The sequence below is a fragment of the Scyliorhinus canicula genome, chromosome 17 (genome assembly GCF_902713615.1).
Source record: "Scyliorhinus canicula chromosome 17, sScyCan1.1, whole genome shotgun sequence".
NCBI classification, from domain to species: Eukaryota; Metazoa; Chordata; class Chondrichthyes; order Carcharhiniformes; family Scyliorhinidae; genus Scyliorhinus; species Scyliorhinus canicula.
In genome coordinates, this window is record NC_052162.1 from 51,015,022 (window position 1) to 51,041,507 (window position 26,486).

Here is a 26,486-nt window from a genome sequence, read left to right on the forward strand (position 1 = left end):
AAAAAAAAGAAGGCAAATGGAATTTTGTCCTTCATTGCTAGAGGGATGGAGTTTAAGACTAGGGAGGTTATGCTGCAATTGCATAAGGTGTTAGTGAGGCCACACCTGGAGTATTGTGTTCAGTTTTGGTCTCCTTACCTGAGAAAGGACGTACTGGCACTGGAGGGTGTGCAGAGGAGATTCACTAGGTTAATCCCAGAGCTGAAGGGGTTGGATTATGAGGAGAGGTTGAGTAGACTGGGACTGTACTCGTTGGAATTTAGTAGGATGAGGGGGGATCTTATAGAAACATTTAAAATTATGAAGGGAATAGATAGAATAGATGCGGGCAGGTTGTTTCCACTGGCGGGTGAAAGCAGAACTAGGGGACATAGCCTCAAAATAAGGGGAAGTAGATTTAGGACTGAGTTGAGGAGGAACTTTTTCACCCAAAGGGTTGTGAATCTGTGGAATTCCTTGCCCAGTGAAGCAGTTGAGGCTCCTTCATTACATGTTTTAAGGTAAAGATAGATAGTTTTTTGAAGAATAAAGGGATTAAGGGTTATGGTGTTCGGGCCGGAAAGTGGAGCTGAGTCCACAAAAGATCAGCCATGATCTCATTGAATGGCGGAGCAGGCTTCAGGGGCCAGGTGGCCTACTCCTGCTCCTAGTTCTTATGTTCTTCTGAAGCAACATACAGGGTGTGATTTAGTTGTCACACAGCGCCTGAAAAGAAGCTCGCTGCAGCGCAATGTGGCTGATAAATCCCGGGAGATCCCGCTCCTGGGATCTACCCCGCTTGCAACACCACGCGAGATCTAACGTAATCTTGCAAGATGTTGCAACATGAATCCCGCCCATTGTGGGTAGGATCGCCTTTTAGAAAATCTGCAGCGAGTCTTACTTTAATGTGCAGATTCCTGAGTTATCTAAGGCATGGGATCCATATCCTTTGCCTCGGAGACATAGGGCGGACGCCATTCAGTACCGGTCTCCACAAATGGGGATCAGACAGAATGGCACTATTGGGGTATTCCCAGTGATTGGAGCCCCCCAGGTTCAAACCCTTTGGGCAGGGTGGCACTGACAGCCTTGCACCCTAGTACTGTCACCTACGTGCCAGCCTGGCACTGCCAAGATGCCCAAGTGGCACTGCCAGCTGGCAGGGTCACTGCCAGGGTGCCAAACTGGCAATTTCTTTATAGGTGTGATTGGGTCGGGGGATGACCAGTGTGGTTGTTGGGAAGGGTGGGGTGAGGGTACCATCCCATAATGCGTTGGGACTTGGGGGGGGGGGTCAGGGTCACTTTGGGGGCCTTGGAAATGCCGATCTCTCACTACAGTTCCGTCAAGCAAAGCTCCTCAGTGTACAAAACGGGGCTATGTGCGGTCTTGGCTGCGCATTCCCCCTTATCAAACATAAGATGTGTTTTATAGCCGTGTGTTTCTTAGCACTGTAAGTTCCAGGAAACACGCGGCTAAACGCGCTGGCTATAGGACTTTGTTCCCATTTAGTTAAATCGCACCCAGAATGATTGATGTCAATGCAATTTCCACTCCTACCCCGCTGTTCTGAATGTACTGATTTCTTGCTGCATGTGGTTCCATAGACCATTTCCTCACCCAAGTAATGTTTGATCATATGTGAAATTTGGTGACTGCCAGTGGAATAATTGTTGGTGAATTCTGCTCATTCACATGCTGTTGCATTTGAGATCACTGAACAGCAAGGGGCAGCAGGTCTACTTCAGCACCGCACCAGATGACTATTCTTCATCTATTGCCCTGGCTAGTGTATCGTGGCATGACATCACAACTAATCAAATTGTGTGCCCCTCAAGTTTCCTTTCAGTGAAATGTCTGTAGCTACATGTTCTTTCGTACTTTTAATTGTTATTATAGTTAATGCTGTATTTTTACAGCATATTTTAAATTATTTATGGGATGTGGCCATTGCTGGCTAGGCCAACGTTTATTGCCCATCCCTAGTTGCGCTGGAGAAGGTGTTGGTGACCTGCTTTCTTGAACCACTGCAGTCCCTGAAGTGTAGGTACAACCACACTGCTGTTAGGGAGGGAATTCTAGGATTTTGGCCCAGTGACAGTGAAGGAATTGTGATATATTTCCAAGGCAGGATGGTGAGAGTCTTGATGGGTGAAAGGGTTAAAAAAAAATCACACAAGAATCACACAAGCTAGCACCAGTTATCCTGGCCCAAGGCTGCCTATAGGCAACATCCAAGGACCATTACCATGTTTAATTATAAGTGAAGCTTTAGTCATGCAGGCTGCGCACAAAAATTCAATTGTTTGATCATTATGCAGCTGCAACTCGTGCATACCAGCGAAAACAAGGAACAATGGGCAAGCGAGATTCTAACACCATTGGTCATACATAATTTATCTTACTCATCTGGAAGTTAGTAGATAAGTAGAGAAAATATATGTTTCCGCTGCCCTTGCCCTTCTAGATGGTAAAGATCATGGGTTCGGAACGTGCTCAAGAACCTTGGTGAGTTACTGCAGTGCATCTTGTAGATGGTACACACGGCTGCCACTGTTCATTGGTGATGGAGGGTTTGAATGTTTGTGGAAGGGGGAGCAATCAAATGGGCTGTTTTGTCCTGGATGGTGTTCAGCTTCTTGAGTGTTGTTGGAGCTGCACTCACCAGGCAAGTGGAGAGTATTCCATCACACTCCTGACTTGAGCCGTGCAGATGATGGACAGGCTTTGGGGAGTCAGGAGATGAGTTACTCACCGCAGGATTTCTAGCCTTTGACCTGATCGTAGAGCCACAGTATTTATACAACAAGTTCAGTTCAAATGCTGCCTTGTCAAGGGCAGTCACTTTCACCTTACAGTTTTGTTCCAGAATAAGCCAGTGATTGACTCTTTCATTTCATTCTCAAATAACTCCACCATATGGTTTAACAACACATTTAAAAATTATATTTGTACATAATAATCGCTATTCAAGCACCATCAATGTCCAGAAGGTAAGCTCCCATCTCAGAGATGACTGAGGCCACAGGCCTGGTGTAGAGGTGATGACTGGAGTACACCTGCTTTATCTCTCAGGACAGCAGTCTCTGGCCTTTCCTTTGCAAACCATGGCCGTGGAATATGGGAAATTAGACTAGGCAGCTGAGGCCCAAGCTCCAAAAGGTGCAACCAGCCTGGCTCCCTGCCAGGAAATAGGTGCAACACAATGAGGCAAGCGTAGTCCAATAAACCAGCCAACCTGCCGTACAGCATGGGTAACTTAGAAATAGGTTCTGCCATTTAATTAGATCATACTGAGCTGTAGCGTAACTTCATTTTCTTGCTTTTGTTCCACATGCCGTGATGTCCTTAATGAATAAAAATCTATCAATCGCTATCCTGAAATTCCAACTGACCCAGCACATACAGGCATTTGTGAGAAATGGTCTTCAGAATTCCACTACCTTTTGCATCAACAAAAGCTTTCTTATTTTACTTTTTTTGCCAATTTTAAAATGAACTTTGTGTCCTCTTCTTCTGGATCCCACACCACCAGAGGAAATGGTTTCTGTATCTAATCTATCATCTCAGAGGTGATGGTTTCTGCATCTATCAAGTCTCTTGAAACTTTCTAACTTCCAGGGGTTATTGGGTTTCGGGGATAGGGTGGAAGTGAGGGCTCAAGTGGGTCGGTGCAGACTCGATGGGCTGAATGGCCTCCTTCTGCGCTGTATGTTCTATGTTCTATGTCCAGGGGAAACAACATAATTTTCTGAAACTTGTCCTCATAACCTAACCCTTAAACCCAGGTATCATTCTAGTTCCTGAAAACGGTGCTCAAGTTGGGTTCTGACAAAACTCTGTACAACTGAAGCTTTACTTTCCTTGCTTTTTAATTCCAAGCACCGAGAAATAAAGGCTGACATTCCATAAACATTTTTGAATACTTTTTGCACCTGTGTACTAGCATGAAATGATTTGTGCAGTTGGACATCCATATCAGTTTGCACCTCCACAATTCCTAGTCTCTCACTATTCAGAAACTAGTCCGATTCATCTTTCTCAGATCAGAGGTGGATGACATCCGACTTCCGACTCAAAATTAATTTACCATACTTTGTACACACACTTTGTCTATGCCCCTCTTGCTCTCATTTGCACAATGTACCCACGCCTCCTAACTTTGTCATCTGCCAACATTAATCTACAGCTATTTCTTCATCCAAGTTATTCACACGTACACTGAAAAATATATGGGTTACCCAGTCCTTTCAGATATAAATTAATGCTAGATTGTTTTAAATGACACTAACTTTCAGGAAAGTGGGCAGCCTTTAAAAGTTCATAAATAGTAGTAGTTACTCCCCAGGTTATGCAGGACCTCAGTATAACCAGAGAACCACCTCTGTAAATGTACAAAAGGCTTTGGGCACGCGATACCCAGAATTTTGCAATGAAATTCCAAAGGCTCATTTTCTCTCCTCCAACGTGAGATTGCATATTTGCAATCACTGCACTAAGTGGATATAGGATGAAACATATCATCATCCCATTGAAACTCCCAGAGACAAAAGCAGAAATACCACTGGGAACACCTTGATTTAGGAGTGAATTCTTGATTGGGTCTTTGAAAGAGAAATAAAGAGCACTGCCTGTTCCGTTCCTCAACAGAATGGGGAGGAAGCCTCGGTAATATCCAAGTTGTAACATATCCTTAAATCTGTAAGAATTGAATTTTTTCAGGATATTCTGGATATTGGGAAACTTGACATCTTTCCTGTGGTCCTGAAGGACATTTTGGACACGTTCAAATGGGGTCAACACCAAGGCTTCAATGATTCCAGATAAGGATCCTGCAATGCTGCGATGGTGCAAAAATGTGCCATCGGTCGAGATATTCCCAATGAGGCCGTCATAAACGCCAAATAGCAAGGTGCCTTGGATGGTTTTAGCTAGGAGTGGAGGAAGAATTCCTCTGTAAAACTTCATGGGACCTTCTTGATAGAGTTGAGCAACAGCTTTTCGGATAATGAAACCATGGATTTGCTGTCGGAAAATTGTTTTGTGGATTGGAAACGTCAGAAATGTAGCAAGACAACTGGATACAGCTCCGATTCCACAGTTCTTCAATGAGGCTACCACCTGGCTGCTGTCTGGGTCTTTAGAGTTCTGCTGCATTTTCAATCCTTCTGTATAATATATAAAAACAATTCATGGTGAGCACTTCATAGCCGTCTTCTTCACATACTGGTTGTGTTCAACACAAGGGAAAAAAAGATTATAATATATAATGGTGCATCTATTGCTTACTTCCTGATGGTCAAATAACATTTTCTGTGCCATTATTGATCATAAGCATAATCCTGGACAGATTTGTTCTCATAACCAAATTTATTGCAACTTGGCTCATGTATAAACATAATCAATTTCTATTTTCTTTCCGTTTTGAACATAGTAAGAATCAAGACATGATTTGGTAAATTAAGATTTGTAAGTTTCTTGTAAAACAAGCTGCCTCTGGAGACACATTCCTTGTTTTTTATTTATTACGCAAACTTCCTAATTGATCACAATCTCCAACTCCTTTCAAGGTATGACGTATGCTTCTTTCTTTTCCTCCAAACCAACCCTACAGGTCAGACAGCCACAGGTCCCCAATAGCCTACCTCATGTACAGTACACTACCTGTTCCTACTTGCATTTACCAGCAAAACTCTCCCAACGGCATTTCACCTGCATCAGTCTCCCACTTTCCCACTATGGCAGGTGGAGGCTCCCTGTTGAACTCTTGTCCCTACTTCAATTTCAAATTCAGTGTACCTATAAACATTAAAATCCCACTTCACTCTCTTGAAACCACCAACTTAGGACACTAGAACCACAATTAAAAGTTATCAAGATTGAGCGCACAGGAAGCCACCAACACGGACCTTCAATGGGACAATTTAAACAGGTGAGTGTGTCTCAGGTTCCAACCCTCAAAAGCTCAGATAATAAAATGTATTCATATCTCTACAGTCCCTGCTGAGGGTGGGGAGGACCCTGCTACAGAGGCAGTGGAGGCAGCAGGGGTTGCCAAACTTGCTTCATTATTATTGGGCAGCGAATGTGGACAAGGCGTGATGGTGGTGGGAAGGAGAAGGGATAGAGTGGGTTAGAATGGAGGAGGAATCTTGTAAGGGGTCTAGTTTGAGGGCTATGGTGGCGGCAGCATTGCCAATGGCTCTGAGTAGGTATTCAGGTAGCCCAGTGGTGCAGTCCACGGTGAAGATATGGAATCAGCTGAGGAGGCATTTTAGGGTGGAAGGGATGTCGGTGCTAACGCCGGTGTGCGAGAATCATGGGTTTGAGCCGGGGGGGATGGATAGTGTATACAGGAAGTGGAGGGAAGTGGGGCTGGTCAAGGTGAGGGATTTGTATTTGGAGGAAGGATTCGCCAGTCTGGAGGAGCTAAGGGAGAGGGTTGAGCTGCCATGGGGTAGTGAGTTCAGGTATCTACAGATTCGGGACTTTGCACAAAAGGTCTGGAAGGGGTTCCCTAGATTGCCGGGATACACCCTGCTGGACTGCTGCTTCCGGATGTGGAAGGGGAGGGAAGAATTGGGGATATATATATTTAAGTGGCTGGGGGAGCAGGGAGGCGAGCAGGTGGTGAAGATCAAGCAGAAATGGGAAGCAGAGTTGGGAATGGAGATCAATTGGGGAGTATGGAGTGAGGCACTGCGAAGGGTAAACAGGACCTCCTCTTGTGCAAGGATGAGCCTGATACAGTTTAAGGTGGTGCACAGGGTGCATATGACTCGGGCGAGAATGAGTGGGTTCTTTCAGGGGGTAGCAGATGAGTGTGAGAGGTGTGGGAAGTGGCCAGCGAATCATGCGCACATGTTTTAGGGTTGTGAAAAATTGGGAAGATTCTGGGCGGGAGTGTTCACGGTGTTAGCCAGGATAGTGGAGGGGGAGGTGGACCCGGACCCTTTGGTGGCGATATTTGGGATATCAGAGAAGCCGGAGCTCATGGAGAGGAGGAAGGCTGATGTCTTGGCCTTCGCCTCTCTGATTGCACGGCGACGAATTTTGCTGGAGTGACGGTTGGCATCGCCACCGGGGGCAGCAGCTTGGTTGGGTGACCTGTATGACTTCCTGCGGTGAGAGAAGATAAAGTGTGAATTAAGGGGCTCAGCAGGGGAGTTTGAGAAAACGTGGGGATGTTTGTGACCATGTTTGAGGAGCTGTTCGTCGCAGGGTGGGTGAAAAAGGAGAAAAATCTGTACAAACTGTATTGTTGATTGTTGGGAAGAATGTTTCCCGGGGTGTTTATTTGCTGTAACCTACTTTGATACAAGTTTGAATAAAATGCAAATAAATAAAAAAATCTCTACAGTCCCACACCTCCTCCACGTCTATACACATTGGGCAATCCTCATTTTGGCCACCTGTATTGTAATAACAAGTTATCGGTTCTATAATTTCATTCCTATTCTGTTTCTATTTATCCCGTCTCTCTCTCTCCCAATTTTCTGCACACCTTGAACCAGCAGCATTCAGCGAATTTACAGTGCAGAAGGAGGCCATTCAGCCCATCGAGTCTGCACCGGCCCTTGGAAAGAGCACCCTACTTAAGCCCCACCTCCACCCTATTCCCATAACCCAGTAACCCCACCTAACCTTTTTTTTGAACACTAAGGGCAATTTAGAATGGCCAATCCACCTAACCTGCATATCTTTGGACTGTGGGAAGAAACCGGAGCACCTGGAGGGAGCCCACGCAGACACTGGGAGAACGTGCAGACTCCGCACAGACAGTGACCCAAGCCAGGAATCGAATCTGGGACCCTGGAGCTGTGAAGCAACTGTGCTAACCACTGTGCTACCGTACTGCCCCAAAATATTACATTTCTAAATATTAAATTCGCCAGGTAATATACAATATAAAAAATTGCATAAAATACTGGATGGAATGTTTAACTTTGATAAGAGTGTAGAATGGGTGGTAAGGGAATCAGCTGCCCATTATACAGCCTGACCAACCTCCCTTTATTGAAGCCAATAGCAATGAAAAACAGACAGCCAATCCACTGTTGGTTTTCAGCCCAGACTGAAGTTGAGCCTTTTGTTCTTTATCTGTAAATATTTGTCAATGTAGAATTTAAATTGAATTTGCATTAATTTTTAAGTAACACTTTCCCTAGATCTGGAAAATATGCAAAACATTTTTTTTTTAAACAAACAATTTTATTGAGGTATTTTAGGCATAAAGAAAAAGTGACATTGTACAGTACAAACAAAAAGAAGTCAAGACACAAATTATTTTTTTAAAATTTTTTTTAAAATTTAAAAAAATTTTTTTTTTAGATTTTTAGATTACCCAATTATTTTTTCCAATTAAGGGGCAATTTAGCGTGGCCAATCCACCTACTCTGCACATTTTTGGGTTGTGGGGGCGAAACCCACGCAGACACGGGGAGAATGTGCAAACTCCACACGGACAGTGACCCAGAGCCGGGATCGAACCTGGGACCTCAGCGCCGTGAGGCGGTTGTGCTAACCACTAGGCCACCGTGCTGCCCTCAAGACATAAATTAAACAAAGTGCAAACCACGGCTCTGTTCATGCACGGATCTGCCTCAATATCCCCCTACTCTACTCTACTCTACTCTACTCTACCCTAGCCTCCTCACCCCCCCCCCCCCCCCCCCCCCCCCCCCCCCTGCTGATGCTTACTCCTCTGCGAAGAAGTCAATAAATGGCTTCCACCTTCGGGGAATTCTACGAGCGAACCTCTCAAGGTGAACTTGACTTTCTCCAGGCCAAGAAAGCTCGCCATGTCTGATAGCCATACCTCAGCCCTCGGGGGGCTTGGAGTCCCTCCATGCTAACAATATTCGTTGCTGGGCTACCATGGAAGCAAAGGCCAGAACGTCGACCTCTCTCTCTTCCTGAACTCCCGGGTCCTCCGAAACCCCAAAGAATGCCACTTCAGGGCTCATTGCCACCCCAGTTTTCAATACCGGGACATGACATCTGCAAATCCCTGCCAATGCCCCCTGAGTTTAGGGCACGACCAGAACATGTGTACATGGTTAGCCGGCCCTCCAGCGCATCTAGCACACTTGCCCTCCAACCCGAAGAATCTGCTCATTCAGACCTCCGTCATGTGGGCCCGGTGCATGACCTTAAAGTGGATCAGGCTGAGCCTGGCGCATGTTGCGGTCGTGTTCACTCTGCTCAGGGCTTCTGCGCAGATACCATCCTCTATCTCTCCCCCCCGAGCTCCTCTTCCCACTTAAGCTTCAGGTCCTCGGTCTGCGTATCCTCAGCTCCCATTAGTTCCTTGTAGATGTCTGCGACTCTACCCTCTCCCACCTCTCCCCTAGAAACTACCTTGTCCTGCCTCCCCTTCGGCGGGAGACGTGGGAAGGATGGCACCAGTCTGCGTACAAAATCCCGCATCTGTAAGTATCTAAAGTCGTTCCCTCGTGCCAGCCCAAACTTCTCCTCCAGCACCCTCATGCTCGGAAAACTCCCTTCCAGGAACAGATCCACCATCCTCACAATCCCCGCCCTCCTCCACAGTCGATAGCCCCCGCCCATGTTCCCCGGGGTAAATTGGTGGTTGCTGCAGATTTGGGTCCACACCGATGCTCTTACCTCCCCTACATGCCTCCTCCACTGGCCCCAGATCCGAAGAGCCGCCACCACTATCGGGCTGGTGGAGTACCATGTCGGCGGAAGCGGCAGAGGCGCCGTGTCCAGGGCTGCTAAGCTAGTGCCCCTGCACAAAGCAGCCTCCATCTGCTCCAAAACTGACCCCGCACACACCATCCATTTCCTTATCATCGCTATGTTGGCCGCCCAGTAATAGTTGCTGAAGTTCGGCAACGCCAGCCCCCCTTCTCTGTTCCTTTCAGTCATCACTCTCTTCACCCGCGGGGACTTCCCTGCCATTACAAATCCCAGAATAATTTTATTCAGCCTCTTAAAGGACCACGGGATAAAGATGGGGAGACACTGAAAAACAAACAAGAACCGCGGATGAATCGTCATCTTAACAGTCTGCACCCTCCCCTGCCAATGACAGCGGGAGCGCATCCGACCTCCGGACCTCCTCCCTCACTCGTTCCACTAGTCGGGACAGGTTGAGCTTATACAACTTGTCCCAGTCCCATGCCACCTGAATCCCCAAATATCAGAACCTCTCCCCCACTAGCCTGAACGGCAAACCCTTCAGCCTACCCTCCTGCCCCCTCGCCTGAATTATGAACATCTCGCTCTGAGCCATGTTCAATTTATATCCTGAGAACCGGCTAAATTCCCTCAGGATTTCCATAATACCGTCCATCCCCACCATTGGGTCCGATATATATAACAGCAGATCGTCTGCGTATAACGAGACTCTATGTTCCATTCCCTTTCCAGCCCCAATAAGCTCTCAGTAGAATTGCCAGCGGCTCTATGGCCAGCGCAAACAGCAGAGGGGAGAGAGGGCAGCCCTGTCTTGCCCCACGGTGCAGTCTAAAGTAGCCCAATGTCGTCCTGTTCATCCTTACACTCGCCTCCGGGGCCTGATATAATAGCCTAACCCAGTCGATGAACCCCACCTCGAACCCGAACCATCCTAGTACCTCCCACAGATAATCCCACTCGACCCGGTCAAAAACCTTTTCAACATCCGTGGCTACCACTATCTCTACCTCCCTACTCTCCGGGGGCATCATAATCACGTTGAGTAGCCTTCTTAGGTTGACCACCAGCTGCCTCCCCTTTACAAATTGGTCTTCCACAATTACATCCGGTACACAATCCTCAATTCTGGTCGCCAAGACCTTGGCCAGTAACTTGGCATCTACGTTGATCAAAGAGATCGGCCTGTATGACCCACAAGCCTCTGGGTCCTTATCCCCTTTCAGAATGAGCGAGATGGTGGCCTGCGACATCGTCGGGGGTAAACTCCCTGTCTCTTGCCTCGTTAAAGACCCTGACCAGCACCCGGCCCCACTATCCCGGCAAATCATTTATAAAACTCCACCGGATACCGTCCGGTCCCGAGGTTTTACCCGACTGCATGATATTCAGGCCCCCCAATACCTCTTCGATCCTGACCAGGGCCCCCAGTCCGTCCACCAACCCCTCCCCACTTTTGGGAAGGTCAGTCCGTCCAGGAATCGTCTCATCCCCCCCCCCCCCCCGGTCCCCGGGGGGTTCCTATAAAAGTCCCTAAAGACCTTGTTTAGCCCTGCTGGGTCACCCACTAGATGACCCTCCCCATCCACTACCCCCCCTATTTCCCTAGCCACTTCCCTCTTCCTTAGTTGTTGCGCAAGCATTCTACTGGCCGTCTCCCCATGCTCATAAATCACACCTATTACCTTTCTAAGCTGCTGTACAGCCTTGCCTGTAGTCAGCACCCCAAATTCGGCCTACAGCCTCTGTCGTTTCCTGAGTAACAACTCCTGTCCGTCCATAGAATTTCCTTAATCAGTTGGTCCGTCTCTGTCCTTGTACGCCTGGATTGAAATCAGCTCCCCTCTCACCACTGCCTTCAGCGCCTCCCAGAGCACCGCTGCCGAGACTTCTCCTGTATCGTTCACCTGCAGGTAATTCTGCATGCATTTCCTCAGCCTCTCACACACCGCCTTGTCTGCGAGTAATCCAACTTCCAGCCTCCATGGTGGGCGCTGAAAGCTGTCCTTACAAAACTGCAGGTCTACCCGGTGCAGAGCACGCGGAGCATATGGCAATTGCCGAGTATTCTGCCCCACCATTCCGGCCAGCAAGTCCCTACTCGCAACAAAGTAGTCAATTCGGGAATACACCATGTGGACGTGGGAGTAGTACGAGAACTCCCTCGCCGTCGGCCGGCTAAATCTCCACGGATCTGCTCCCCCCATTTGCCCCATGAACCCTCTCAGTTCCTTTGCCATCGCTGGCAACCTGCCCGTTCTCGAACGTGACCGGTCCAGTCTCGGGTCCAGGACTGTATTAAAGTCCCCGCCCATGATCAGCTTACCCGAGTCCAAGTCAGGGATCTTCCCTGGCATCCTCCTAATAAAATCCACATCGTCCCAATTAGGGGCATACACACTGACCAGGACGACTCTCTCACCCCTTCGAGCTTACCCCTCACCATAATGAACCTGCCACCTCCATCCCTGACTGTGCCCTCTGCCTCAAATTGTATGTAAAACATTTTAACACATAATTTGATTTAATATGTACATTATTTAAATTAATTTAATTACAAGTTGTATATAAATGCTATATACTATTGAGTCTGTTTTAGAATCAAGAGGAACCCGAGTTCACACTTCTCAAGTACCTCAATGTCCAGGGCTCTTTGTGGTATCGGCACACAATGAAGTATAAGTCTTTAATACTAAAGCCAGAATATTGTCAGGACCTATAGCCTTTTCTGTGTCCAATACCATTGGCTGTTTCTTGAAATCATGTGGAGTGAATTGAGTTGTCTGAAGACTGGTATCAGTGATGTTGCGGACCTCAGAAAGAAGCTGAGATGACCATGCTCTCAGCACTTCTGCCTTAAGGTGGTTGCAAATGTTTCAACCTTGTCCTTTGCACTGATGTGCTGGGGATGTTTGTAACGATTCCTCTTCCATTGAATTGTTTAACTGAAGTCAGGCAATGTGATATACCTGAGCAAATACAGTCAAATTGTGTTGTAAAGGCATAAATAACGGCACAATTCTGCTTTGTTATAGTTGCATTTAAAGTATGAGATCTTTGCACAAGTTACAGGTGGATCATCTGCCAAATTTGATTATGTTTTGAAATCTTTCGACATTTATTTCAACTTGAGATCCTATAAAACACTGGGCAGAGCTGAACACAATAAGAGAAACAAGCTCCCTGGGAACCAGTTAATTCCTTTATTAATGACCTCTACAGGGATGGTAGAAGGAGGTTAATATGCCGCTTTAAAGTCCGAGCTCATTTGAGGCAGAATCATGGTGGGTGTTGCAGAAGATTCATTATCTGACCTCTTACAAGCTAAAGATGATTTTACCCTTGGCAAGACTTTCTCGCTAGCTGGACTGTCAGGACTACGTAAACAACACAGGACCATCCCAAGGGGAGAGAACACTTTCTGGGTCAGAAATCAATCCTCAACCCACCATATCGATCACAAAAAAGCAGGGACCACCTAAGTCAAGGAAAGCAATCCCTGAACTGCCCAGCAGAGCAACCGTGCCGGCACTGCAGAGCGAAGCACCCTCACAGGAAAGATCACTTTTCTGTGAGTAATGGCCAATGTTCCCATTTCAACAGACAGGGACACTTTGGTAAACTGTGCAAGTCACAAACTCTGCACTGCACATATATCCCAAAGGTCACCCACAAGATTGAAACCAAAAACTGAAGACCCAGAAGACACATAGCCATTCTTCTTGGGGGATATCAGAGAATACTGTTCTTGGTCTTGGAATGCTGATATTCTGGTAAATAGTCATCTAACAAATTTGAAATTATATTCAGGTGCTAGTGTAGCAGTCTTGTCAGATAAGAAACCATGGGCTGGATTCTCTGCACGTCGACGTGGCGGAGAATTCCCTTTTCTCGCACAAAATCGGGACCAGCGCCGGTTCCACGATTCTCCACCCCCTGAAAAGCGGCGTACTCAGGGCGTACGCCACGGCAAGTATCCACCACCTCAGGCCATTGCGCCCGCTCCACTATTTTCCATCCACGACCAGCTAAATTCCCGACGGCGAATTTCTAATGTGGCCCCGCCATTCGGGAAACTCGGGAGGCAGCAGTGCACTCAGTCCGCAGCCGCCACATTCGGGGGCGGGCTATGTGTGCGGGTGGTCCAGGGCGGCCGAGTGTCTGATCGGGGGCACTATTTCGGCGGTCCAGGTCTGCAAGCTGAGTTCACCATGGAGCACGGCATGGTCGTGACCCGGTAGTGTGGGGGGCTGTATCGGCAGCTGTTGCTACGAGCTCCGTGACAGCTTCCTGCTGGCCCCTGGGAGGCTGTGAATCTGTTTTCCTGGTGTATAAGACCACAGTTTCACTGAACTGTGCTGAGTTCACAAACACCAAAGTGTATTCAGACTATGATTTTACCTTTGATCTCTCATCTCTTTTGTGGAACAGGTTTGTGGACAGGTCCTGGAAAGTTCCCAATGGTCAGACCAACCTACCACACACGAGATTACCATAGCACCTCAGGTGCAAGTGGTACCAGAGAAGGATCAACAATCTAAGGAACCTCTATGTCTAACTAGTCGGCATAGTCGGTAGACACACCAACCATTGTGCACACAGTAGCTTCGAGCCAGCATGCCAGAACCACAAGGGATACTGGAACTGGGTTGCAGAAGTGCACCATTAACAACAAAAAGCGGATGTGAGCATGCTACTCAAGCTTCTTCTAGCCACAGAAACACTCTCGCTCAGCCTCAGAGAGCTTCCAGATGGTCTAAACAGAACAGAAAGAAGAAGAAAAAAAATCACCAAGCAGATGAATACTATTTTCATCAACCTGCAAGAAACGATCAAGCGTAACAACAGCCATACACTGCCAAGCATGCCAGAACAAGCAGGCATGGTTTACCATCAAGCACTGGAGGAAACAGCTGAAAGCAAACCAGTCCAACCTCTAAACAAAACCAAGAACAAGCAATACCTGAGCATATCACCCTCTTGACAGACTGGGGAACCAGATGTGGAAGGGTTATAAGCCTCTGGACTACCTGAATCTCTAACTTCAAGGACTTGAAGGGGAGTGATGGGGTAGTGAGAATGTTACTATTTTAGAAGATATTTTAATTCAACTTTTTCTATTGTATACATAATATAAAACAAGACAACACAATCAAACAGAACAACTCACCCCATTTGCACATACAACCCCCCAGAACCTAATCCCACCCCTCCCAAAAATATAACCCCTCCCCCTCCTCAGCAACTAACGGTGACCAGCTCTTTGAAATGAATAAAAGGCAATTTATAAATATACAATTCTTCGGTAAAAGCCCTCAATTGCTCCCCTCGCGGTGTATTTGATTTTCTTGAGGTACAGGAAGACCGTCAGGTCTCGCAGTCAAACCAAGGCACTGGGTGGAGACACAAACCTCCACTCCAACGGTGCCTGCCTCCGGGCAATCAGCGAGGTGAAGATCAGCACATCGTCTCTCTTTCTCTCTCTCTCTCTGCCCCCCTCCATCCCAGCCTCGCAGTCTGCACCTCCAGCAAGTTTGACATCCAAATATGGCCACTAAGATTCAGCGTTCCAGCTTGATTTTCAGAATCGGCAACATGGTGCTGAAGAAGGAGACCCAGAAACACAGAAGCTTGGGACATGACCAGAAGATATGCACATGGTTGGCCGGACCCTCTGCACAGTACTCACACTTGTCCTCCACCCCTGTAAAGAACCGACTCATCCTGGACCTAGGCAGGTGTGCCCTAAAACTACTTTGAGTCGGATTAAACAGCCTTGCGCATGAAGACGTGGAGTTCACCCTTCGCAGGGCCTCACCCCACACCTAATCATCCAAAACAGGCCCCAATTCCTCCTCCAGTCTGCCTTAACCCCATCCAGCGATACTGCATTCTCTGATCTATTCCATCCAGATACCGGAAATGCTCCCTTCCTCCGTCCCTGCGAGTGAAATAATCCACCCCCCCCCCCCCCCCCCCCCCCCCCCCCCCCCCCCCTTAGCGAGGTTGGCAGCACCATGGGAAATGTTGGGAGATCTGTTTTGCAAAATTGCAAACTTGTAGTTAACTGAATGAGTCAGATCGGGAGAGCCCAAACTTCTCTGAAAGTTCCTCTAAACTGGCAAACCACCCCTCCAAGAAGCGGCCCCCCATTCTTTCCAACTCCTGCCCCTCCCATCCTCCGTCAGTGGCATCCAACTTTGCAGGCCCAAACATATGATTCGCACAGATCGGAGCCAGCTTCGATACAGCCCCCAATTTAAAATGCTGTTGAAATTGTCTCCATGTCTTCAAGTGGAGCCAACTATTGGATTTGCCGAATACTTTACCAGTGAGAACCGGAGTGAGGCCGTCGCTAATACCCTCACCCAGACTCTCTGCACGACTTTGATTCCATCTGCACCCACTTGGCTCCCGGATACTTCACCAACCCAACACCTTCTCTGCATTCTCTCCCCTGTAATAAAATATCAGGTTCAGCAACGCTATGCCCCCTGGCTGTCTATCACTCTGGAGGACTGTCCTTCGAATCCTTGTGGTCTTGCCCGCCCATATAAAGCATGCAATCAATATTTTGCCCAAAAAAAAAGATCTTAGCGGAAAGACCGACATGTGCTTTCCGATATGAACAGTGGTTTTAATCTATTTACTGCAGAGCCAGCCTGTTACCCGTTGATGAACTCTCGGTGAACTGCAGGCTGACTCTGGACAAGGGTATTTATACAGCAGCACAAGGGGGAGGAGTCATGGGCGGAGCCAAGGGTGGAGCCCTGTACAAACTCCTGAGCATTCCCAGAGCTACTCCCCCTAGTGGTCAGATAACGCTACTGCGCTTACAAAGATACAGTGTGAATTACCAAGTTACATTCACCACATTCACCCCGCAAAAAAAATCAAGTCCGGCGGGGGTGGTGGTCTACAAAGTCAGTCTGTCCAGTGGTCGAACTGTCCGCTGTGATCTGCGGAGCACCGGGGATGCAGCCTCTTGCGGTGGCTGGATAGGTGTTGTGCACTGGGGTACGATGGCGGACTCCAGGGAGGGTTGTATCCGAGCTTCATACTCTCCTGGTGCGACCGGGGACTGGGGGCTGGCCGGCACGGGTGCACGGAACTGGTGGAGCGAGCTCGTGAGCGCGAGGGGGCGGCAGCATGGGGTGTAGGGTGAGGGGTCCTTCTGTGGGAGTAGAGGGGGCGCTGGCTCCGGCGGGGTGCCAGATCCCAGAGGGATACAGTGTCCGTCAGGGAACTCGACGAAGGCGTACTGGGGGTTGGAGTGGAGCAGGAGAACCTTCTCAACAAAGGGGTCGGTTTTGTGTGCCCTGACGTGTTTCCTCAGGAGTACCAGGCCCGGTGTCCTCAGCCATGCCAGAAGTGAGACCCCCGTGGTAGTGCCTCTGGAAAAAATGAAGAGCCTCTCGTGAGGGTCTGATTGGTCGCTGTGCACAAAAGGGACCTAATAGCGTGGAGCGCGTCTGGGTGGACTTCCTGCCACTGGGAGAATTGGAGCTTTCTAGACCGGAGGGTCAGTAGGAAGGTCTTCCAGACCGTCGCATTCTTCCTCTCCACCTGCCCGTTCCCCCTGGGGTTGTAGCTGGTAGTCCTGCTCGAGGCAATGCTCTTGTCGAGCAGGTACTGACGCAGCTTGTCGCTCATGAAGGACGAACCCCGGTCACTGTGTACATAGCTGGGGAAACCAAACAGGGTGAAGATGCTATGCAGGGCCCTAATGACTGTGTGGGAGGTCATGTCGGGGCACGGGATAGCAAATGGGAAACGGGAGAACTCATCCACGACGTTTAGAAAGTAAACGTTCTTGTTAGTTGAGGGGAGTGGCCCTTTGAAATCAATCGCGAGGCGTTCAAAGGGCCTAGAAGCCTTGATCAGGTGGGCCCTGTCTGTTCTATAGAAGTGCGGTTTGCACTCCGCACAGATCGGGCAGTCCCTGGCGACTGCTTTTACATCCTCGTTGGAGAAAGGCAGGTTTCGGGCTCTGATGTAGTGGGCGAGCCGGGTGACCCCCGGGTGGCAGAGGTCATTGTGGATGACTTTCAATCGGTCAATCTGCGCGCTGGCGCATGTCCCGCGGGATAGGGCATCCGGAGGCTCGTTGAGCTTCCCGGGTCGATACTTAATATCGTAATTGTAGGTGGAGAGTTCGATCCTCCACCTCAGAATTTTGTCGTTTTTAATTTTGCCCCTTTGCGAGTTGTCGAACATGAAGGCAACCGATCTTTGGTCGGTGATGAGGGTGAACCTCCTACCTGCGAGGTAGTGCCTCCAGTAACGAATAACCTCCACAATGGCTTGTGCAACTTTCTCGACTGAGGAGTGTTGAGGTTCTGAAGCGGAGAGGGTACGGGAGAAAAATGCGACTGGTCTCCCTGCCTGATTTAGTGTGGCTGCTAGAGCTACCTCTGAGGCGTCGCTCTCAACCTGGAATGGGGTGGATTCATCCACCGCCCGCATGGCCACTTTGGCGATGTCCTCCTTGATGCAGTCGAAGGCCTGGCGTGCCTCAGCTGACAGGGGAAATCGTGTGGCCCTAAAGAGTGGGCGGGCTTTGTCCGCGTATTGAGGGACCCACTGGGCATAGTAGGAGAAGACGCCAAGCACCGTTTGAGTGCCTTGGGGCAATGGGGGAGGGGGAGTTCTAAGAGGGGCGCATACGGTCCGGGTCTGGGCCCAGGACTCCGTTTTCCACGACATAGCCGAGGATGGCCAGTCTGTTTGTGCGGAAAACTCATTTCTCCTTGTTATACGTGAAGTTCAGTTTCGGTGCTGTCTGGAGAAAACGGTGGAGGTTGGCGTTGTGGTCCTGCTGGTCATAGCCGCAGATGGTGACATTGTCCAAGTACGGAAATGTGGCCCGCAGCCCGTACTGGTCCACCATTCGGTCCATTGCTCGTTGGAACACCGAGACCCCATTAGTGACGCCGAAGGGGACCCGGAGGAAATGGAAGAGGCGGCCATCAGCCTCGAATGCCCTGTAGTGGCGGTCCTCCAGGCGGATTTGGAGCTGGTGGTATGCAGACTTCAGATCCACCGTGGAAAAGAGCCGGTACTGGGCGATCTGGTTTACCATGTCTGAAATCCTGGGGAGGGGATAAGCGTCAAGGAGCGTAAATCTATTTATGGTCTGACTATAGTCGACAACCATGCGGAATTTTTCCCCGGTCTTAACGACCACCACCTGAGCTCTCCAGGGACTATTGCTGGCCTCTATAATCCCCTCACTGAGAAGCCTTTGGACCTCTGATCTGATACCTTATCCTGCAGGCTATACCGCCTGCTACGAGTGGCTACGGGTTTACAGTCCTTTGTGAGATTGGCGAAGAGAGGAGGGGGGGGGGGATTTGCAGCGTAGCGAGGCTGCAGGTAGTGAGTGGGGGCAGGGGCCCGCCGAAGCTGAGGGTGAGGCTCTTAAGGTTACATTGAAAGTCTAGGCCTAATAAGAGTGGGCGCAGAGGTCGGGCAAAACGTAGAGTTGGAATTTTGAGTAGCTAGCGCCTCGGATCGTGAGTGTGGCGGCGGTGCGCCCCTGGATCTGGACCGAGTGGGAGCCTGAAGCGAGCGAGATAGTTTGCCGCACGGGGGTAAACGGGGAGCGAACAGCGTCTTACCAGGTCTGGATGTATGAAGCTCTCAGTGCTCCTGGAGTCGAAGAGGCATGGCGTTTTGTACGCATTGAATTGGACCTCTGCCATCGAATTTCGCAGATGCTTCGAGCGTGATTGGTCCAGAGTGACTGCGCTGAGTTGTGGGTAGTCGGCGGCTAGATCAGCTGTGCTGGAGTGGCCCCGTGATGACTGCCCTCTGAGTTCGTAGTCGTATTCTTCCGATGAGTTGTCCGAGCGTGGAGATGCAGGTCGGGCCCGTGGATCGCACGTGGCGGGCGGCGAGGAAGGTGTCGTCCAAGATGGCGGCCCCCATGAGTCACACGTGGCCGGCCGCATGGTGGAGGTTTGCTAAGATGGCGGCCCCCATGGTTCGCACGTGGCGGGAGGGGGCGGAGTCGGGCATAGGCCGCAGCGTTTCGGGCCCCGCGAGTGTGGGGAGTGATTACCTCGTGCCGCTGGGGAGTTGGAAGCTGGGGCCCTTTTTGCGAGGCACACTTTTGCATCGTGGCCTTTCCGCCCGCAGCTGCTGCAGGTCGCGTTGCGGGCCGGGCAGTGCTGCCGCGGGTGCTGGTTCTGGCCGCAGAAATGGCAGGCTGGAGCAGCATAGTGGCTGGCTGGAGCAGCATAGTGGCTGGCTGGGGCAGCATGGTGGCTGGGCGGCCGCGTAGCTCAGGCCTGGGGGAGTCGCTGGTCGGGGGCCCATGATTGGGTCGCGGGGTCCGCGGGGAACGAGTTAAGGCTGCGGAAGGAGACCTCCATCGTGGTAGCAATTTCCGCAGTTGTTTCTAAGTCTTGGGCCCCCTTTTCCAGCAGTCGGTGGCACACATAATTAGACCTGAAGCCCGCTACAAAAACATCGCGTACAGCAAGTTCTCTGTGTTCAGCCGCGGTAACCGCTTGATAATTACAGTCATTTGACAAATTATTGAGTTCCCTTAAAAATTCAGCGAGTGATTCTGTAGGCCCCTGGTGGCGAGTCGTGAACACATGGCGTGCGTAAACTTCGTTAATGGGCCTTACATATGTCTTATCGAGTACCGCTAGTGCTGCAGTATATGAACCGGCCGGGTTTAGTTGCGTAGAGATTCTGTGGCTCACCCTCGCGTGCAGTAGACTTAACTTCTGTTCCTCTGTCGTTTTGGCTGTGCTCGCTTCTGCCAGGTAGGCCTTAAAGCACCGCAGCCAGTGGCAGAAGATTTCTTTTGCCTCTGCATCCTGTGGGTCGAGTTCCAGGCGTCCAGGCTTGAGGGCCGATTCCATGATCGATCTTGACTGTTCTTAAGTAGATTAAATTGATGGAACCATCAATTCACCAGACACGTGCTTTCCGATATGAACAGTGATTTTAATCTACTTACTGCAGAGCCAGCCTGTTACCCATTGATGAACTCTCGGTGAACTGCAGGTTGACTCTGGACAAGGGTATTTATACAGCGGCACAAGGGGGAGGAGTCATGGGCGGAGCCAAGGGTGGAGCCCTGTACATTCCCAGAGCTACTCCCCCTAGTGGTCGGATAACGCTACTGCACTTACAAAGATACAGTGTGAATTACCAAGTTACATTCACCACATCCGCCCATATAAAGCATGCAATCAACATTTTGCCCCAAAAAAAAGATTTAGGGGAAAGACCGGCAAACATTGGAACAAGATCAGAAATCTTGGCAAATTGTTCATCTTGCCTGACTGTCCACCAAGGACAAAGGGAAATTGTCCCAGCTCTGAAGTCCTGGTCCTATCTACCAAGCTTGTATAGTTCAGCTCACAGGGCTGGGCCCAATCCTGGGTTACCTGAACCCCCAGATACCTAAAGTTGGAACCAGCCAACTGGAACAGCAGCACTCCAGATTGACTCCCTTCCCTTGGGGATTGACCGGGAAGTACTAGCTTTTTTCCAAGTTTAACTTGTATCCTGAAAAAGAGCCAAAGTGCTTCAATAGGCCCATGGTGGGGATCAGGTCCATCACATAGAGTAAGAGATTGGCGGCATACAGTGACACCCTATGCTCCACCCCTCCCCTCGTTAACCCCCTCCACTTACCTGAAGCCCTCAAGGTGATGGCCAAAGGCTTTATTTTCAATGCAAACAAGAGGGTGGGCATGCAGCACCCCCATCTCATTCCTCTATTTAATTGGAAATACCCCGAGCTCATGCTATTTGTGTGAACATTGGCTTTCGGAGCTTTGTACAACATTTATATCCAAGATACAGACTTGTGCCCCAACCCAAACTTCTTCAACACCGCAAACAAATACCCCCATTCTACCTTGTTGAATGCCTTCTCAGCATCCAATGTAACGATTACCTCCGGTCCTGGGCCCTCCGACAAAGACAAAGACATTTTAAAACTGCTGCACATCAGAGGACAACTGCCGGCCTTTAACAAAACTCGTCTGATCCTTCCTAATAACTTGAGGAAGACACTGCTCCAGCCTCAGTGCCAACACCTTGGCCAATATCATAGCATCAACGTTCAATAAAGAAATAGGGTGGTCCGCATTCCACCGGGTCCTTTTTTTTTTAAAGGAAGTGAAATGGATCCTTGCTTCAGAGTATCATGTTATGGAATTCTCGAATAAAGGTACTAACTGTCTTCCACAAATGCTGCTAGACCTGCTGAGGTTTTCTTGAACACTTCTGAAACATTCTGCTTTCATTTCAGATTTCCACCAGCTGCAGTTTTTTGTTTCCAATTAGGTATCTGTCTGTGGTTCCCAAAGGTTTTAGTACATATTCTTAAAAAGGTTGCATAAATGCTGATCAATGTACCGTTCAAACCTAGAATTTTGTGTTTTTATATGAGAATTAAATAAAGTATAATTGTCTTCTAATTATGCCTCTCTGCAGTTTATTGCAATTCTCCTATCTTCAGACTTGAGTTCAGTGTTGTAACACAAACTGTCCTGCAGACATCTTATAAAATTCCACCGGGAACCCAACCGGCCCCGGGGCCTTACCCATCTGCATTCACCCTATAGCTGTCAAGAGCACCTATGCCCCCAATGGCTCTTCCAGTCCTTTGCGCTCTTCCTCCTCCATCTTGGGACACTCTAACCCCTCCAAGAACTCCAACATACTTGACCCCTTCCTGGACATCTCCGACCTATACAAGTTTTTACGGAATGCTTCAAACGCCCCATTAACTTTGTCCGGTGCACCACCTGGGTTTCTGATCTGAATAATTTCTCGGGAGAGAACATTGTTAATGTTTATACTGTAATAGCAACAATGTTGAAATAGCATTAAAAAATAAATTTAAAAATAAGGTTGTAACAATAAGGTTAATTAATGCAAATGTAAAGTAAGTAAACTAAAGTAACTATATATCCATGGGATAAAGACTTGGGGTGGGGAGGGTAGCAAATGAGGGCCTGGTGCACACAGGGTTAATGTGAGACTGAGAACAGTATGGTCGACACAGTGATGTAAGAAGTCACATGACCCAGTGCCAGGATGAGTCTAGAGATGGGTAAAGGCCTGGACAGGAGTCAGCTCCAACCCTGTACCTGTAGCCACTCTTGGAAATATGTACAGAGTTATGGGTTGGTAATAAAGATTTCCTGTTAATAAACTTTAGACTACAATGCCTACTCATGGCTTCCAAAGCTGGCTTCTTCACGTCAATACGGATAAGGATAAGGACCATGAAATGATAAGGACCAAGCCGACGCTACCACCAAGAAAGCACAACAGCACCTATACTTCCTCAGGAAACTAAGGAAATTTGGCATGTGCACATTGACTCTTACCAATTTCCACAGATGCACCATAGAAAGCATCCTATCTGGCAGCATCACAGCCTGGTATGGCAACTGCTCAGTCCAAGACCGTAAGAAACTACAGAGAGTTGTGAACACAACCCAGTCTATTACTCAAATCCAGCTCCCATCCATTGACTGTCTCCACCTCCTGCTGCCCTGGGAAAGCAGGCAGCATAATCAAAGACCCCTCCCACCCAAGTTATTCTCTCTTCCAATCTCTCCAATAGGGCAGGAGATACAAAAGTGTGAACACACACTAACAGGCTCAAAGTCAACTTCTTTCCCGCTGACACCAGACTCCTGAAGGACCATCTTATAGACTGAACTGATCTTTTCACACATAGATCATAGAATTTACAATGCAGAAAGAGGCCATTTGGCCCATTGGGTCTGCACCAGCCCTTGGAAAGAGCACCCTACTTAAGCTATGCCTCCATACTTTCCCCATAACCCAGTAAAGGGACACTAAGGGGCAATTTAACATGGCCAATCGACCTAACCTGCACATCTTCTCTACTGACTAGTACACCACATGCCTCACCCAATGTCTGTGACTATGTATTTACATTGTGTATATATCGTATGTCTTAAGTTTTTTCATGTATGGAACAATCTGTCTGGACTGTACGCAGAACAATACTTTTCACTGTACCTCAGTACAGGTGACCATAATTCAAATCAAATCAAATTAGTAGCTGGTTTCTGATGTCTGGTGGTATCTGGCCAACTACAGTGTGGTTTGGTGGTGGATAGGGGATGGTGGAAATTGGACATTTTTGCAGACGATGGTGACCAAAGGCTCTTGTCAGTGGACAGAGAGCAGGTTGTGGAAAAGGCCAGAGGGAACTGTCCAGGTGGAAGAGATTGCAGAAGTCAGTTCTGCCAGAAGCCAGAAGGGGTTCCAAGAAATTAATTGAATTTGAGAAAAGGAGTCAATGTTGGCGAGTGACAGGACTGAGCTCAACTTGTTCCGCCATCCGCATTTTCCTCGAATTCAGGATCCTGGTGAGGAGGTAGACACCGTGCTGGGAGCAATTCCATTTGAAAGTGGAAAGACTATAATAGTTTTAATGGAGCTGAGGGAGATGCGGCCAAGGCAGAAGGAAGCTGTCTGCGGCGGGGAGGATATGGGATCTGAAACTGCTAATAAAAGACCACAGTCACAAACAGGATGATTCAGGCCGAGTTCGCAGCCAGGGAGAGGAGAAACGGACAAATGGGATTTGGTCGACACGGACGGTGGTGTCCTTTCACAGCCGCGGGAAAGAAAACAGATGCTGAATGTTTTATATATATATGCAATAAATGGTACTTTAATCTCATTCCATCCCACCAATTGCCAAGCAAACACACAGTTTCTAGTAGAGCATGAACAGTATAATCCGCCATGTGTGTGTTTCAGAAAGCCCCTGGCTACTTGCCCAAGGCGGAGCCCGGGTACCCGGCCATCTCAAGTGGATGCAGGCTGGAAGACAAAGAAGAGTTGGGGGGGGGGGGGGGGGGTCCAATCATCATATAAATATTTTCGATAAACAGCAAAGCATTTCCCCTCTATCGAATACAGCCCTGCCCAAACTCAGTTTCTCAAATTAAAAAAATACAGATTTAGAACAGTACCTTATCTTGTATTTCCCCAGTTATATAAATGTCTTAAACCTTCATGAAGGCTCCGCCTTCTCATCCTGGCCCCCTCGCCTGAGGTGTGGCGATGCTCAGGTTAAATAGCCTCAAAGGGGAAAGGGACTATGGTGACTTTACCTGATCTTTCTTAGCAGATCTTCTCCTGCTGTTGACATATATGAATATAATTGTTTTCAATTCCCCCAGTATTTACAATAATCTGCACTCTAGCAGAACCGTTCCGATGAAAGGGAACTTCATTCATTCCGATCCTGATTGGGCTATTGTGTGGAGTGACGGGCCGCCTGCAGCTCTGATTGGATTGAACAGCTTTCAGCCGGAAGATGCAGAGAAGAACCGGGCGGGGACCAGTCTTGTTCATTCGCCCAGACACCTTGCAGGCTTCTTTCATACTTACCTTTTAAAATAGATATTGCAGGACTTGTTTCTTTTACTGCTCCTTCCAAAAACCCCACTTGTTGATCATTGCTTCCATGAAGAAGTTTTTGAAATGCCTGCGCACACACAGACAGCTTAATTTAGATTTGAATGTAGAACGTTCTCAATTGATTTTTCTTCACCGGAGCACCATCTTCTCAGGGTTTCTGGTCTACTTGGGATATCATACCCAAATAAATCAAGGATCCTTGCTTGGGGGTCACCCACTTGCATGTATATAGATCATGCATTAGAAAACCTCCCCAAAGTGATCAAACTAAAACACTGAAATTGTGGCAATTCAGTTCATGTTGTTTGTGTCCGAGCTAGCCGCTAGGTCCTATCTGGTCCCATTTTACATCACTTGGTCGCTGGAGAAAACAGCACCTCGAGTGCATACCGTTTTTAAAAATGTGATGTGTGGTTCTGCCTCTACCACCGTTTCAAACATCAAGCTCCTGACCCCACCGATTCTCTGAAAAAACTATTCACCCAGCCCCTGCCTTATCTCTATTCGCAGAGGTCAGAAAACAGGGGGGTTGGATTTAGCGACTAGGTTGGATAGGAAGAACAGATTCAGGTCCCTCAATTTTCCAAACAAAATAACTTTGATTACAAGCAAAGTAAATAGATGTTAGGTGAGATGGCAGAACAGGTGGAAACACAAGAAAAAACGGACCAGATGGCTTGTCCAGCCTGCTCGCCATTCAATATCATGGGGAAGTGGGCTGTAACACTTTCCCACCTGCTCCCCTTCATTCACTGCCAGACCAAAACATTTACCTATGCTATCCCTAGATAGAGCACCCATAACACTCGGGGGTAGAGAACACCAAAGATTCACAACCCTCCAGTGAAGAAATTTCTCAGACTGTTGTCCCCTTACCAGGAGACTCCCCAAATGGTGGAAACAACCTCTTAGCATCTACCCTACCAAACACCATTGAGATGACCCCATATTCTTCTTAACTTCAAGGAATAGCAGCCAGATTCAGAGCTTTTCATCATAGGGCAACTCAAACAGGATAACCTCACCAACACACAAACTGATCTCTCATCTGTGTCGTTAGTCTGTGACTAGCTTACTCTGGTATTGTCTCTTGGCCTCCCTGATAGCTTTGCAGAGGTCCTAGATGTCTTGTATTGGTCAGGGTGCCTGCCTGGAACACCTCAGGTCAGGACTTCAATAGGGAGTAGATCTCCCAGTTAAACCATGGTTTATTGTTGGGAATGCACATATACCTTTCTTTTAATTATATTAAAATCATATTATAATTTGATCCTCTTTCAGCTTGGAGCTCACATCATGGTCAACTAGAAAAGTAATTTCAGTTACCTGGGTTTCTGATATATCGTCCTGTGTCAAAATAAATCTGTGCTGACTACAGAACATTCCACCTATTTAAA

At 48.4% G+C, this 26,486-nt stretch overlaps 1 protein-coding gene across 4 annotated transcripts; it reads right to left on the reverse strand.

Annotated features, from left to right (window-relative positions):
- Positions 1-2,709: 2,709 nt before the first annotated feature.
- LOC119952360 (solute carrier family 25 member 53-like) lies at positions 2,710-25,173 on the reverse strand. 4 transcript variants are annotated; one of them, XM_038776055.1, is made up of 2 exons: positions 25,060-25,173; positions 2,710-5,150 (listed from the first exon to the last, which is right to left on the reverse strand). In XM_038776055.1, exon 2 carries the CDS (start codon positions 5,137-5,139, stop codon positions 4,270-4,272), a length of 870 nt encoding a protein of 289 aa, XP_038631983.1. In that variant the 5' UTR covers positions 5,140-5,150; positions 25,060-25,173; the 3' UTR covers positions 2,710-4,269. The 4 variants fall into 4 exon arrangements, with proteins under 4 accessions (XP_038631983.1, XP_038631982.1, XP_038631980.1 ...); XM_038776054.1 differs by lacking the exon at positions 25,060-25,173 and adding an exon at positions 24,775-24,987; XM_038776052.1 differs by lacking the exon at positions 25,060-25,173 and adding an exon at positions 24,780-24,984.
- Positions 25,174-26,486: the final 1,313 nt, after the last annotated feature.